At 42.9% G+C, this 16,416-nt stretch overlaps 1 protein-coding gene across 1 annotated transcript in view; it reads left to right on the top strand.

Annotated features, from left to right (window-relative positions):
• LOC126187826 (T-complex protein 1 subunit eta-like) overlaps positions 1–4,214 on the top strand; it is a gene marked incomplete in the record, with an annotated part of 55,610 nt that extends 51,396 nt beyond the window's left edge. Inside the window, 1 exon segment of the mRNA XM_049929124.1 lies at positions 3,591–4,214. Within this exon segment, the coding sequence (XP_049785081.1) occupies positions 3,591–3,802 (212 nt within the window).
• Positions 4,215–16,416: the final 12,202 nt, after the last annotated feature.

The following is a 16,416-nucleotide window of genomic DNA, read 5'->3' as shown; positions in this document are numbered from 1 at the left end:
TCACACGTGGCTCTGCCTTTGATTGTGTACACCTTCCGGGTTACAGGACTGGAGTAGGTGGTGGTGGGAGGGTGCATGGGACAGGTTTTACACCGGGGGCGGTTACAAGGGTAGGAGCCAGAGGGTAGGGAAGGTGGTTTGGGGATTTCATAGGGATGAACTAAGAGGTTACGAAGGTTAGGTGGACGGCGGAAAGACACTCTTGGTGGAGTGGGGAGGATTTCATGAAGGATGGATCTCATTTCAGGGCAGGATTTGAGGAAGTCGTATCCCTGCTGGAGAGCCACATTCAGAATCTGATCCAGTCCCGGAAAGTATCCTGTCACAAGTGGGGCACTTTTGTGGTTCTTCTGTGGGAGGTTCTGGGTTTGAGAGGATGAGGAAGTGGCTCTGGTTATTTGCTTCTGTACCAGGTCGGGAGGGTAGTTGCGGGATGCGAAAGCTGTTGTCAGGTTGTTGGTGTAATGCTTCAGGGATTCCGGACTGGAGCAGATTCGTTTGCCACGAAGACCTAGGCTGTAGGGAAGGGACCGTTTGATGTGGAATGGGTGGCAGCTGTCGTAATGGAGGTACTGTTGCTTGTTGGTGGGTTTGATGTGGACGGACGTGTGAAGCTGGCCATTGGACAGGTGAAGGTCAACATCAAGGAAAGTGGCATGGGATTTGGAGTAGGACCAGGTGAATCTGATGGAACCAAAGGAGTTGAGGTTGGAGAGGAAATTCTGGAGTTCTTCTTCACTGTGAGTCCAGATCATGAAGATGTCATCAATAAATCTGTACCAAACTTTGGGTTGGCAGGCCTGGGTAACCAAGAAGGCTTCCTCTAAGCGACCCATGAATAGGTTGGCGTACGAGGGGGCCATCCTGGTACCCATGGCTGTTCCCTTTAATTGTTGGTATGTCTGGTTTTCAAAAGTGAAGAAGTTGTGGGTCAGGATGAAGCTGGCTAAGGTAATGAGGAAAGAGGTTTTAGGTAGGGTGGCAGGTGATCGGCGTGAAAGGAAGTGCTCCATCGCAGCGAGGCCCTGGACGTGCGGGATATTTGTGTATAAGGAAGTGGCATCAATGGTGACAAGGATGGTTTCTGGGGGTAACGGACTGGGTAAGGATTCCAGGCGTTCGAGAAAGTGGTTGGTGTCTTTGATGAAGGATGGGAGACTGCATGTAATGGGTTGAAGGTGTTGATCCACGTAGGCAGAGATACGTTCTGTGGGGGCTTGGTAACCAGCTACAATGGGGCGGCCGGGATGATTGGGTTTGTGAATTATATATATATATATATTAGATCTAACTGCTCGTTGAGTATCTGTTGTGGATATTTGTGAGCATGTGTGTAGATTTTGATCTCTTCCAGAATATTGAGTAAGTGACCTTTAGGTGTTACATGCAAAATTTGGATTGCTTTTTCTACGTTGTCTGTGGTATATTGTTCTATCTGTAGGTGTTGAAAGAAGGTTGATGGGTTGCATTCAGTGTTTCTGGTGTGTTCTCTGTATCTGATATTAAAGTTCCGGCCTGCCTGACCTATATAGAACTTACCACAATCTTTACAATGAGTTTTGTATATACCTGGATTCGGGCGTACTGGTAATTTAACTTTTCCCGATCTAATTTTTAATTTTTCTTTAGTGTGGTCTAAGAGGCATATGTTTGTTTTCTTTAACATTGTGTTTGGTGTGTTTGATATGTTGCTTATTTAAGCTGTTGGTATATATGTCAATTTCTGTCTGATTTGTGTTTCTCGCTGAAGTGTTATTTCATTACATATTTTTGATTTTAATGATGTGGTATTTTTGTCATATATCTGTTGAAACAATTTTTGGTTATAACCATTCTGTAGCGCCACATATTTTAAAATTTTTATTTCTTTATGTACTGCTTCTTGTTTTAGTGGGAGTTTTATTATCCAATTGATCATGGCATGAAAGTAGGCGTATTTATGTGCTTTTGGATGGCACGAAGTAGCGTGTATAATGTTATCTGTTGTGGTAGGTTTTCGGTATATATCGAATGTGTGTGTATTTTCAACATTTTTTTTTATGGTAAGGTCTAGAAAGTTTATCGCTTTGTTGTTTTCTAGTTCTCTTGTAAATTTCATTTATGGATGTAGTGCATTTAGTGCATTGTTATTAGCTGGAGGTCTGTGGTATTTCCATCAAGTAGCATTAGGGTGTCATCAACATATCTATAGTAATAAACAATTTTTTTAAATAATGGGTTTGTGTTGAAAAGTTTTTCTTCTAATGAATTTAAGAATATGTTTGCTATAGCCCCAGAAAAACTGCATCCCATGGCAACTCCCTCAGTTTGTGTGTAGAATTTTTCATTAAACAAGAAGTAATTTTAATGTAGTATCAATTTGAGTATTTCTATTTGAAGCATGGTGCATGAGCAGTATGACTGATGTCTTCTTTATGGGAGTACATTCATTGGCTTTATCAGTTTTCAATCAAATTATCACCTTTAAACCTAACCCAAACTCAGAGCTGTGGAACAGCTTAAGCTTTCACCACAAACTTAACAAACAAATAAAATAATAAAAATAATTTTGAATAAATATTTAAGTAGACATTCCCAGTATTCTGTTTTAACACCAAAAACCCATTTACATGACATGACATGAAATGAATTGTACTGTGCTGTGATTGTAACTGAGATGCACTGAGTTGCACCATCAAACTAGACTGTCAACTCTTACAGGCACAGATCTATGCCAGTCGGCGTTCACAATTCTAGGTTCTTGTTTCAATGACAATGATGAATTCTATTAATGCTAATGTGAGAAGCAGTGTTTTGTATGTACCTGGAAAGACAGGCATCTACCATGTAGATACTTAATAGGTATACAAATCCCTCCCCAATTTAGAGAGAAGTAACTTTCCATACCAGGAAAATATTTTGACATTGTCAAATGTCTTGTGTTCTGTGGAAGCAGTTCATCTTCTGTATTAAAATATAGACTAAGGGTGTCTTGTTTTCACTCCAGAATGAAGTATCGATGGATCAGCAGCATAATGTCGTGGAACAGAACTATGAAGTTGTGACAGTGTTTTTCTCTTCAATTAATTAAATTCAATGAATTTAACATTTTTTTTTCAGTAATAAATGTTATAAATGTCAAATGTGAGGGCAGTAAATATAATGGAGGCATTCTCTGGAACAATGACTGAACTGAAATATGTTGAAATGGTTTAAACAGTTTTTTAATTCGTTTGAAACTGTCATACATGGACTAAACTTCAGTAAAACACAAACAAAATATTGCTACTCACCATATAACAGAGATACTGAGTCGCAGATAGGCACAACAAAAACACGGTCACAAATAAGCCTTTGGCCAGCAAGGCCTTTGTCAGAAACACACACACACACACACACACACACACACACACACACACACGACTGCAGTCTCCGGCAACTGAAGCCACACTACAGTGTGTCCCTACCTATAATGAAAGGCAATTATACCCAGAAGTTTGACATGGGCAAGATAAAAAAAACCAGTTTTCTCTGTACTGATTCTGTCTTTAGGACTGACCTTACAGTATTGACATGCATAGCTAAAATAATTCTCAATTAAATGTTTACAGGTAATTGCTGGTATGGTGTGGACATCAACAATGAAGACATCAGTGATAACTTTGAAGCATGTGTCTGGGAGCCAGCTGTTGTCAAGATTAACGCATTAACAGCTGCATGTGAAGCAGCTTGCCTTGTCTTATCTGTAGATGAAACCATAAAAAATCCTAAATCAGGTGGTGGTGATGCCCCTGCAGGCCGCGGCATGGGTCGGCCAATGTAATTTCAATCATCATAAACTGGCAGGATCTGTGACAATAAAGTGTGTGTTATTTCATATCTGATCAGAGCGCCAAGAGGAAGTCAGAGTACTTGATTAACATGAATTAATGTGAATCTGATGGCCATAATTATGCACACTATTCTAATCAGACTGATCTTTTCTTTTTTTCCCCCCCTCATGTAACTATCAGTGCGTTCTGCTGCTAAGTGTTTGATCTATGCATTTCATTAAAAATAAAATAAAGCTTAAGTATAACCTCACATTTTTGCAGTAGAATGTTTCTATTTATTAAGTGTGCTGGTTGGAGGCCTTCTATGTATGCTAGTGAGCAAAACTTTTTTTATGTTTTTGTTGTCATTATGAACTGTAATTTGAACATTTAACATAAAGACTTCACACATTTTTAAACTCACTTGATTGTGTGCTATCATTCTACCCATACCCCATACTTTGAATTTTGTTTTTGTATGGCAAAGTCTTGTAGACTTTAATTTGCACAGTGCTAGTTTTAGTAAATTGTACCAAAATTTCTTCATTTAAAAGCATCTGAAAGTGTGAAGAAGATAATTTGAGTGATACATTATGTGTGACAGGTCTTGTGTGGCAACCTTTCTCTGGTGCTGACCTCAAGTATATACACCATTCAACAAATTTTTCACAAATATTTCTTCAAAGCAAGACAGATGAGCTTGTTCATGGAAAGCTGATGCAATCTAATGGGACTTGTGCAAGGTGTAGTTGTAGGTTTCAAACAAATGGGATCTTCTGCCTTGAAAGCTGTGTAAAGATTTATGGATTTATTGATTTGCACTCAAATTACTGCACTGAAAACAATCATTATGGACAGCACATTTGTTGAGCACTGTTTATTTGAGTTATTTTGACAACCGCCAGAAATTTAAAGCAGTTCCAGATTTCTGCAAGAGCTGATGCCAGGGTAGAGTTAATTAGCTTGCTTTGAAATTACTCTATTGAATCGCTATATGGGCCACAAAGGTCTAAAAATATACCTTATACTTAAGTCATGAAATTTCTTTTGAGATAATTTGTTATATTGAGATAGGGTGGTATCTATGGGAAAAATATCTAATAAAGTTGTCAAACAATGGAAAATCCAGGATGGAATGTAACAATACCAGAGAAGGAAACTTGCTAATCACTATATAGCGGACATGCTGAGTCGCGATAGGCACAACAAAAAGATTCGCACAACTAAAGCTTTCGGCCATTAAGGCCTTTGTCAGCAGTACACACACACACACACACACACACACACACACACACACACACACACAAACTCGCGCAAACGCAACTTGCACACACGTCTGCAGTCTCAGAGAGCTGAAACCACACAGTGAGCAGCAGCACCAGTGCATGATGGGAGTGGCAACTGGATGGGGGTAAGGAGGAGGCTGGTGTGGGGAGGGGCAGGGATAGTATGGCGGGAGTGGCGGACAGTGAAGTGAAGTGTCGCAGTTTAGATGGAGGGCAGGAGAGAAGGTGGGGGGGGGGGGGGTGTAAGTAGCGGAAAGGAAAGAAATTAAAAGTCTGGGCGTGGTGGTGAAATGACGGCTGTGTAGTGCTGGAATGGGAATAGGGAGGGGGCTGGATGGGTGAGGCCAGAAGGGTTACGGGAATGTAGGATGTATTGCACGGAAAGTTCCCACCTGCACAGTTCAGAAAAGCTGGTATTGGTGGGAAGGATCCATATGGCACAGGCTCTGAAGCAGTCATTGAGATGAGGGATATCCTACCGTGGTATTCCAACGTCCACTGAACCTACACAATATGCTTGTACATCCTTACACAACCCCCGCTCCCAGTCCCTTACCTCATGGCTCATACCCCTGTAATAGACCTAGATGCAAGACCTGTCCCAGACATCCTCCTACCACCACCCACTCCAGTCCGGTCACTAACGTCACCTATCCCATCAAAGGCAGGGCTATTTGTGAAACCAGTAATGTGATTTACAAGCTAAGCTGCAACCACTTTGCTGCATTCTATGTAGGCGTGACAACCAACAAGCTGTCTGTCTGCATGAACGACCACCGACAAACTGTGGCCAAAAAACAAGTGGACCACCCTGCTGCTGAACACGCTGCCAAACATGATATCCGCCATGCTCAGTCTTTCAATTTCTTTTATGTCTCTCCTTTCCACTACTTACCCCCTCTCCCCCTCCGCACCTTCTCTCCTGCCCTTCATCTAAACTGCAACACTTCACTTTCACAATTGGAGGAGAAAACTGGTGATTGAAATTTCATGAGAAGATCCCATCACAATGAAAAACACCTTTGTTTTAATGATTGCCACTCCAATTCACGTATCGTGTCTGTGACGCTATCTCCCCTATTTTGCGATAATAGAAAAAAAAAGCTAGTTGTGTTTAACAAGAATGGTATTTTCTGAAACTATGTGACAATAAATCGTTTTCTTCGAGGTACTTCATAATGTACGAATACAGTATATGTTCTAAAACCCTACTGTAAATCGACGTTAGTGATATATGCCTGTAATTCAGCAGATTACTCCTACTTCCCTTTTTGGGTATTGGTGTGACTTGTATATAATTGCCAAATATGGAGCTATTTTATCAGCATACTCTGAGAGGGACCTGACTGGTATACAATCAGGACCAGAGGCCTTGCCTTTATTAAGTGACTTAAGCTGCTTCGTTACATCGAGGATATCTACTTCTATGTTTCCCATCTTGGCAGTTGTTCCTGATTGGAATTCAGAAATATTTACTTAATCCTCTTTGCTGAAAGAGTTTTGGAAAACCGTGTTCAATAACTCTGCTTTAGTGGCACTTTCATCAGTGACTTCACTGTTATCATGCAGTGAAGATATTGATTGCGTCTTGCCACTGGTGTGCTTTATGCATGACCAGAATCTCTTTGTGTTTTCTGCCAGATTTCGAGACAGAGATTTATTGTGGAAATTATTAAAAGCATCTTGCATTGAAGTATGCGCCATATTTCGAACTTTTGTAAAACTTTTCCAATCTTGAGGATTTTGCGTTCTTTTAAATTTCGAATGCCGTTGCTTCTGCAACAAAGTTCCGACCCGTTTTGTGTACCATGGGGGACCAGTACCATCACTCATTAATTTATGTGGTATAAATCTCTCAATTGCTGTCAATACTATCTCTTCGAAAACATTCCACAACTTTTCTACAATTACATTACATTACAGATTGGAAGGAGTGAAGACTGTCTTAAAAAGGCGCTCAGAGCATTTTTATCAGCTTTTTTAAGTAGATATACTTTGTTTCTTTTTGACGGTTGTAGGTGTTACAGGTGTACAGGTGCAGTAGGAACTGGGAGATGAAGAAGCTTGCACAGGATAGAGTAGCATGGAGAGCTGCATCAAACCAGTCTCAGGACTGAAGACCACAACAACAACAACAACAACAGGTGTTATAGTATTCAGCTTAGCAGCAACTGCCTTCTGGTCGCTAATCCCTGTATTCGTCACAATACTCACTATTTGTCCAGGATTATTTGTTGGTAAAGGGTCAAGTACACTTTCACAACCATTTACGCTTTGAGTGGGCTCATGAACTAATTGTTCAAAATAATTTTCTGAGAAAGCATTCAGTACAGTTTCGGATGATGTTTTATGCCTGCCACCGGCTTTAAAAGTATAATTTTTCCAGCGTATCGAGGGTAGATTGAAGTCGCCACCAACTATAATTATATGGGCGGGGTACTTATTTGAAATAAGACTCATAGTTGCTTTGCTGAACAGTTCAAAGAAAACTTATCTTCTGAGTCGGGGGGGGGGGGGGGGGGCTGTCGGTAAAATGATCCAATTAATAGTTTAGTCTGAATGTCAGGTATAACCTCTACCCATACTATTTCACACGAACTATATACTTCAATTTTGCTATGAGGCAAACTACCTCTTACAGCAATAAATACTCCACCCCCAACTATATTTATTATATCCTTCCTGAACACTGTTAGATCGTTTGAAAAAATTTCGGCTGAACTTATTTCCGGCTTTAGCCATCTCTCTGTACCTACAACTATTTGAGCTTCAGTGCTTTCTATTAGGGCTTGGAGCTCTGGTTCTTTCCCATCACAGCTACAACAATTTACAACTACAATACCAATCATTTCTACAATTACATTACTGTGTTTTACCTGCCCACTTAAAGATGGACGTCCCTTCTGTGGTTCCCTGAGACCCTCTAACCTAAAAAAACGCCCAGTCCCTTCCACTCAGCCCCTGCTACAAACCACTCGGGCCCTGCTACCCATGTAGCTGCCTCCTGTGTGTAGTAGACTCCTGACCTATTAATCGGAACCCAGAAACCCAACACCCGATGGTGCAAGTCAAGGAATCTGCAGCCTACACGGTCACAGAACCGCCTGAGCCTCTGATTCAGACCTTCTACTCGGCTCTGCACCAAATGACCACAGTCGGATCTATCAACAATGCTGCAGATGGCGAGCTCCGCCTTAATCTCGGAAGCAAGACTGGCTGTCTTTACCATTTCCACTAGCCGCCCAAAACCAGACAGAATCTGCTCTGATCCAAAGCGGCACACATCATTGGTACTGACATGAGCCACCACCTGCAGTTGGCTGCACCCTGTACTCTTCACGGCATCCGGAAGCACCCTTTCCACATCCGGAATGACTCCCCCCCCAGAATGCACACGGAGTGCGCACTGGCTTCCTTCCTCTCCTTGGCAGCTATATTCCTAAGGGACCTCATTACGCGCCTAACATTGGAGCTCCCAACTACCAGCAAACCCACCCTCTGTGCATGCCCAGACCTTACGGGCTGAGAAGCTTCCTCTGGAACAGGGTGGCAACTCTGATGACAAACAGACCCGAACTATTTGAAACAGTTAATGCAGAACAGGGAATCGGCGATCATAAAGCGGTTACTGCATCGATGATTTCAGCCGTAAATAGAAATATTAAAAAAGGTTGGAAGATTTTTCTGTTTAGCAAAAGTGACAAAAAGCAGATTTCAGAGTACTTGGTGGTTCAACACAAAAGTTTTGTCTCAAGTACAGATAATGTTGAGAATCAGTGGGACAAAGTTCAGAACCATCATACAATGTACATTACATGAGTATGTGCCAAGCAAGATCATAAGAGATGGAAAAGAGCCACCTTGGTACAACCAAGTTAGAAAACTGCTGTGGAAGCAAAGGGAACTTCACAGCAAACATAAACGTAGGCAAAGCCTTGCAGACAAACAAAAATTACTTGAAGCGAAATGTAGTGTGAGGAAGGCTATGCGAGAGGCATTCAATGAATTTGAAAGTAAAATTCTATGTACTGACTTGGCAGAAAATCCTAAGAAATTTTGGTCTTATGTCAAAACAGTAGGTGGATCAAAACAAAATGTCCAGATACTCTGTGACCAAAATGGTACTGAAACAGAGAATGACAGACTAAAGGCCGAAATACTAAATGTCTTTTTCCACAGCTGTTTCACAGAGGAAGACTGCACTGTAGTTCCTTCCCTAGATTGTCGCACAGATTACAAAATGGTAGATATTGAAATAGATGACAGAGGGATAGAAAAACAATTAAAATTGCTCAAAAGAGGAAAGGCCGCTAGACATGATAGGATACCAGTTCGATTTTACACAGAGTATGCGAAGGAATGTGCTCCCCTTCTTTCAGCGGTGTACCGTAGGTCTCTAGAAGAGCGTAGCGTTCCAAAGGATTGGAAAAGGGTGCAGGTCATCCCTGTTTTCAAGAAGAGATGTAGAACAGATGTGCAGAACTATAGACCTATATCTCTAACGTCAATCAGTTGTAGAATTTTGGGACACACATTACGTTCGAATATAATGACTTTTCTGGAGACTAGAAATCTACTCTGTAAGAATCAGCATGGGTTTCGAAAAAGACGATCGTGTGAAACCCAGCTCGTGCTATTTGTCCACAAAACTCAAGAGGGCCATAGACATGGGTTACCAGAGGTAGTGTTTCTTGACTTCTGCAAGGCATTTGATGCAGTTCTCCACAGTCGTTTGATGAACAAAGCAAGAGCATATGGACTATCAGACCAATGAAGAGAAGTCTTCCGAAGTAAGAGTGATTTCAGGTTTGCCACGGGGGAGTGTTGTAGGACCGTTGCTATTCACAATATACATAAATGACCTTATGGATAACATCGGAAGTTCACTGAGGCTTTTTGCAGATGATGGTGTAGTATATCGAGAGGTTGTAACAATGGAAAATTGTACTGAAATGCAGGAGGATCTGTAACGAATTGACACATGCTGCAGGGAATGGCAATTGAATCGCAATGTAGACAAGTGTAATGTGCTGCAAATACACTCCTGGAAATGGAAAAAAGAACACAATGACACCGGTGTGTCAGACCCACCATACTTGCTCCGGACACTGCGAGAGGGCTGTACAAGCAATGATCACACGCACGGCACAGCGGACACACCAGGAACCGCGGTGTTGGCCGTCGAATGGCGCTAGCTGCGCAGCATTTGTGCACCACCGCCGTCAGTGTGAGCCAGTTTGCCGTGGCATACGGAGCTCCATCGCAGTCTTTAACACTGGTAGCATGCCGCGACAGCGTGGACGTGAACCGTATGTGCAGTTGACGGACTTTGAGCGAGGGCGTATAGTGGGCATGCGGGAGGCCGGGTGGACGTACCGCCGAATTGCTCAACATGTGGGGCGTGAGGTCTCCACAGTACATCGATGTTGTCGCCAGTGGTCGACGGAAGGTGCACGTGCCCGTCGACCTGGGACCGGACCGCAGCGACGCACGGATGCACGCCAAGACCGTAGGATCCTACGCAGTGCCGTAGGGGACCGCACCGGCACTTCCCAGCAAATTAGGGACACTGTTGCTCCTGGGGTATCGGCGAGGACCATTCGCAACCGTCTCCATGAAGCTGGGCTACGGTCCCGCACACCGTTAGGCCATCTTCTGCTCACGCCCCAAGATCGTGCAGCCCGCCTCCAGTGGTGTCGTGACAGGCGTGAATGGAGGGACGAATGGAGACGTGTCGTCTTCAGCAATGAGAGTCGCTTCTGACATGGTGCCAATGATGGTCGTATGCGTGTTTGGCGCCGTGCAGGTGGGCGCCACAATCAGGACTGCATACGACCGAGGCACACAGGGCCAACACCCGGCATCATGGTGTGGGGAGCGATCTCCTACACTGGTCGTACACCACTGGTGATCGTCGAGGGGACACTGAATAGTGCACGGTACATCCAAACCGTCATCGAACCCATCGTTCTACCATTCCTAGACCGGCAAGGGAACTTGCTGTTCCAACAGGACAATGCACGTCCGCATGTATCCCGTGCCACCCAACGTGCTCTAGAAGGTGTAAGTCAACTACCCTGGCCAGCAAGATCTCCGGATCTGTCCCCCATTGAGCATGTTTGGGACTGGATGAAGCGTCGTCTCACGCGGTCTGCACTTCCAGCACGAACGCTGGTCCAACTGAGGCGCCAGGTGGAAATGGCATGGCAAGCCGTTCCACAGGACTACATCCAGCATCTCTATGATCGTCTCCATGGGAGAATAGCAGCCTGCATTGCTGCGAAAGGTGGATATACACTGTACTAGTGCCAACATTGTGCATGCTCTGTTGCCTGTATCTATGTGCCTGTGGTTCTGTCAGTGTGATCATGTGATGTATCTGACCCCAGGAATGTGTCAATAAAGTTTCCCCTTCCTGGGACAATGAATTCACGGTGTTCTTATTTCAATTTCCAGGAGTGTACATAGAAAGAAAGATCCTTTATCATTTACCTACAATATAGCAGATCAGCAACTGGAAGCAGTTAATTCCATAAATTATCTGGGAGTTGGCATTAGGAGTGATTTAAAATGGAATGATCATATAAAGTTGATTGTTGGTTAAGCAGATGCCAGATCCATTGGAAGAATCCTAAGGAAATGCCATCCCAAAACAAAGGAAGTAGGTTACAGTACACTTGTTTGCCCACTGCTTAAATATTGCTCACCAGTGTGGGATCCGTACCGGATAGCGTTTGAATTGCCCCCTCTGTTTATTGATTGGATAGCCACTGAATTGCTATTTATTTATTTAATGGGATAATAATAATTATTAAAAGGTGGCAATTTTATTTAAGAAAAGTTTTTACTCTTTCAATTGTTGCGAGTCAGCGATAGAGCAATGCTGCTCGCTTTGGGGGGATACACATTTTATAAGAATTATTTGGTCCAGGAAACACTTTTGCGATCACGGTTGCGATTTAGACGGTATTCGCATAATCGTACTGATTAAAAGTTATCGTTTCCGAAAGACGCAGGTTCGATTAAAGCTGTGTGCACTTTTGCGCGTATAATGAAAATATTCATAACACGTCGCGTAACAAAAAAGAAACATGCGATCACAACCGTGGTCAAACGAAGAAAATATATGATAACGTAAATGTTCTTCGCTGTTATTCAGGACAGGCTCAGATTAGACCTTGCAATTTTTAGTTATAGGAAATGACAAGACGTCACACTTGGGAGACATTTGTTTTGAATAACTTGTATTTACCTTCTCTCTCTCTCTCTCTCTCTCTCTCTCTCTCTCTCTCTCTCCTTTTTACAGCCTTTCTACCTTCACATTGATTAAGGAACTTTTCCTTCTCTACCGACCAGTACGAGAACAAAATTCAGACTCAACAAAGTGTCTTACATCGAAATATTACATGCTTAACCCTTAACAATCATATATAGTTTCGTAGTACAAACAATGCTAATTATTCCGTGCACTAGAAAGACTTTGATACACTGAGCACAACAATAAAAATACCGGTAATAAAATTATAATTACATTTTTAATATCACGAATACTTCTTTAAATCATGAAAATAAGATTTGACATTGTCGTGATATTAATTTTCATCATTGTAGCACTACACGTTGATAGAAGAGATAGAGATGATCCAACAGAGAGCTGCATGCCTCGTTACAGGATCATTTAGTAATCGCGAAAGCATTATGGAGATGATAAATAAACTCCAGTGGAAGGCTCTGCAGGAGAGATGCTCAGTAGCTCAGTACGGGCTTTTGTTGAAGTTTCGAGAACATACCTTCACTGAGGAGTCAAGCAGTATATTGCTCCCTCCTACGTATATCTCGTGAAGAGACCATGAGGATAAAATCAGAGAGGTTAGAGGCCACACAGAGGCATACAGAGAATCTTTCCATGAACAATACGAGACTGGAATAGAAGGGAGAACCGATAGAAGTACTCAAAGTACCCTCCACCACACACTGTCAGGTGGCTTGCAGAGTATGGATGTAGATGTACTTGTAGATGTAGATCTGGCTCAGAGACATCGTCAGCCACAGATAACGCCTGAAACCTGTTCATCAAACGAACCAGGGAGGTCCTACGATCAGCCCCTCAGAAAGTTTTGCGCTGCCTGCCAGACTTTGGAATGACCTCCCACTTGACCACAGGTGAGGGGTAAACCTCAGTGGAGGCAGTACCCAGGGCGCCACAGCAGTGGACTGATCAGAGGACACGTGGGACGTGCTCGACGTCCCTCGCATCCCCGCTTTCGATCCCCCAAAGTGACGCCCCTTGGCAGCAGCCTCAAGCTGTGTGACAGAAGCCAAAGCAGCCTCGAGCTGTGAGCAAAGGGTCGCCAACTCAGCTCGTATATGTACACAACTATCACAGTTTGTATCCATTACTGCAGTCACTCCTGTTTGAAGCTCGTAAAAATATGCAACAAACGAAAGGTGTACTCACCTCATTAGCAGCAGGAAATTGAAGTGCTCTCTCACTGACAGTCAACCAACACCGAGCTGTTCTAACCAATCAAACAAAAGCTTGTATGATACGAGGTTTGATACAACAGTCGATAGAAACAGTGGTATTGTACACTAGACTGTTTTCAAATAAAAGGTTGTGCCTAGTAAGCACTCAAACACGCAATAAATTAAAAAAATAAACTACACTACTGGCCATTAAAACTGCTACACCACGAAGATGACGTGCTAAAGACGCGAAATTTAACTGACAGGAAGAAGATGCTGTGATACGCAAATGATTAGCTTTTTCAGAGCATTCACACAAGGTTGGCGCCGGTGGCGACACCTACAACATGCTGATATGAGGAAAGTTTCCAACCAATTTCTCACACGCAAACAGCGGTTGACCGGCATTGCCTGGTGAAACGTTGTTGTGATGCCTCATGTAAGGAGGAGATATGCGTACCCTCACGTTTCCGACTTTGATAAAGGTCGGATTGTAGCCTATCGTGATTGCGGTTTATCGTACCGTGACATTGCTGCTCGCGTTGGTCGAGATCCAATGACTGTTAGCAGAATATGGAATCGGTGGGTTCAGGAGGGTAATACGGAATGCCGTGCTGCATCCCAATGGCCTCGTATCACTAGTAGTCGAGATGACAGGCATCTTATCAGCATGGCTGTAACAGATCGTGCAGGCACGTCTCGACCCCTGAGTCCACAGATGGGGACATTTGCAAGACAACAACCATCTGCACGAATAGTTTGACGACGTATGCAGCAGCATGGACTATCAGCTCGGAGACCACAACTGTGGTTACCCTTGATGCTGCATCACAGACAGGAGCGCCTACGATGGTGTACTCAACGACAAATCTGGGTGCACGAATGGCAAAACATCATTTTTTTCAGATGAATTAAGGTTCTGTTTAGAGCATCAAGATGGTTGCTTCCGTGTTTGGCGAAATCGCGGTGAAAGCACATTGGAAGCGTGTATTCGCCATCGCCATACTGGTGTATCACCTGGCGTGATGGTATGGGGTGCCATTGGTTACACGTCTCGGTCACCTCTTGTTCGCATTGACGGCACTTTGAACAGTGGAGGTTACATTTCAGATGTGTTATGACTCGTGGCTCTACCCTTCATTCGATCCATGCGAAACCCTACATTTCAGCAGGATAATGCACAACTGCATGTTGCAGGTCCTGTACGGGCCTTTCTGGATACAGAGAATGTTCGACTGCTGCCCTGGCCAGCACATTCTCCAGATCTCTCACCAATTGAAAACGTCTGGTCAATGGTGGCCAAGCAACTGGCTTGTCACAATACGCCAGTCACTACTCTTGATGAACTGTGGTACTATGTTGAAGCTGCATGGGCAGCTGTACCTGTACACACCATCCAAGCTCAGTTTGACTCAATGCCCAGGCGTATCAAGGCCATTATTATGGCCAGAGGTGGTTGTTCTGGGTACTGATTTCTCAGGATCTATGCATCCAAATTGCGTGAAAATGTAATAACATGTCAGTTCTAGTATGATATATTTGTCCAATGAATACCTGTTTATCATCTGCATTTCTTCTTGGTGTAGCAATTTTAATGGCCAGTAGTGTAGTAACTACCCAGATAACTGAAAATAAGTCGCTCCTGTCTGCATCTCGTAAAAATATGTAACAATCAAATGATGTACTCGCCTTATTAGTAGCAGGAACTAGTGGTGTGCTCTCGCTGATGGTCTAACAGAGAAACTGCCTAAGAGAAGAGGCATAGTATAAAGAACCAGAACACGTATGTCATTTGGTGTGATGCTGAGTGCTGCGAGACTGGGTAGGATGGAGGAGATGACCACAAGCAAGCACAGAGCACATAATGTGCCACTTCATGCACACAAGCATATGTAAAGATGATTTATTTTTTATGTGCACTTGTTTTCAGTCATTGCACCTGACTATTGGCTCTTGTCAGCCCACAACCAGTTGGGAATTTAAAACCTTACAACTGAAGCAATGATTTCCCCATCTATCAAAAATTGTTTAATATAGTTTATTTGAAAGCCCTTGTTCTCCTCTTTCAAGCAAAGTTTTGCTTTTTCTTCACACTTAGTTCTCCAAAAATTATTCGTATTTAAAACTTTGATGTTCCACAGTGATCCAATTTTAAAATATAATTATTTCTAAAATCTGGTGTTACAGTTTAGTAGCCTAATTTTTCTGTTTCTAAGAATGCGTACTTTTACCGAAATAGCGTCTTAGTTTGTTAATTATGCCAATTATAAAATTTTAAACATTGGGAATTCCCACCGAGCGGGGTGGCGCAGTGGTTAGACACTGGACTCGCATTCGGGAGGACGACGGTTCAATCCCGTGTCTGGCCATCCTGATTTAGGTTTTCCGTGATTTCCCTAAATCACTCCAGGCAAATGCCAGGATGGTTCCTCTGAAAGGGCACGGCCGACTTCTTGCCCAATCCTTCCCTAATCCGATCAGACCGATGACCACGCTGTCTGGTCACCTTCCCCAAACCAACCAACCAACCATAGGGAATTCCCACGTGCAAATTAAAATTCCCATCCCACAAAATAGTACATATTATTTTGTCATTTTCTAATTACACAACTTTTAGTTTAACAAATTTACTTCATTGCCAGAGGTATAGGAAACATGTAAATGGAAAATAAAGGAACTGAACAAATTGATGAATGACCAGTCCAAATTCAAGTACAATAAGTTCCTCACTCTTTTAAAATACAGGTATAATTCAGTGCAGCAGTCGTCTGATGGCCATACGCATCAATATTTTGTAAAATAGTGCGACAATGTCTGGAACCTCTATCAGTAGAATATCAAGGTATTTTGTTTTATCTTTATAATCTCTGGAA

The sequence above is a fragment of the Schistocerca cancellata genome, chromosome 5, assembly GCF_023864275.1.
Source record: "Schistocerca cancellata isolate TAMUIC-IGC-003103 chromosome 5, iqSchCanc2.1, whole genome shotgun sequence".
NCBI classification, from domain to species: Eukaryota; Metazoa; Arthropoda; class Insecta; order Orthoptera; family Acrididae; genus Schistocerca; species Schistocerca cancellata.
This window is presented reverse-complemented; position numbering and strand designations above follow the sequence as displayed.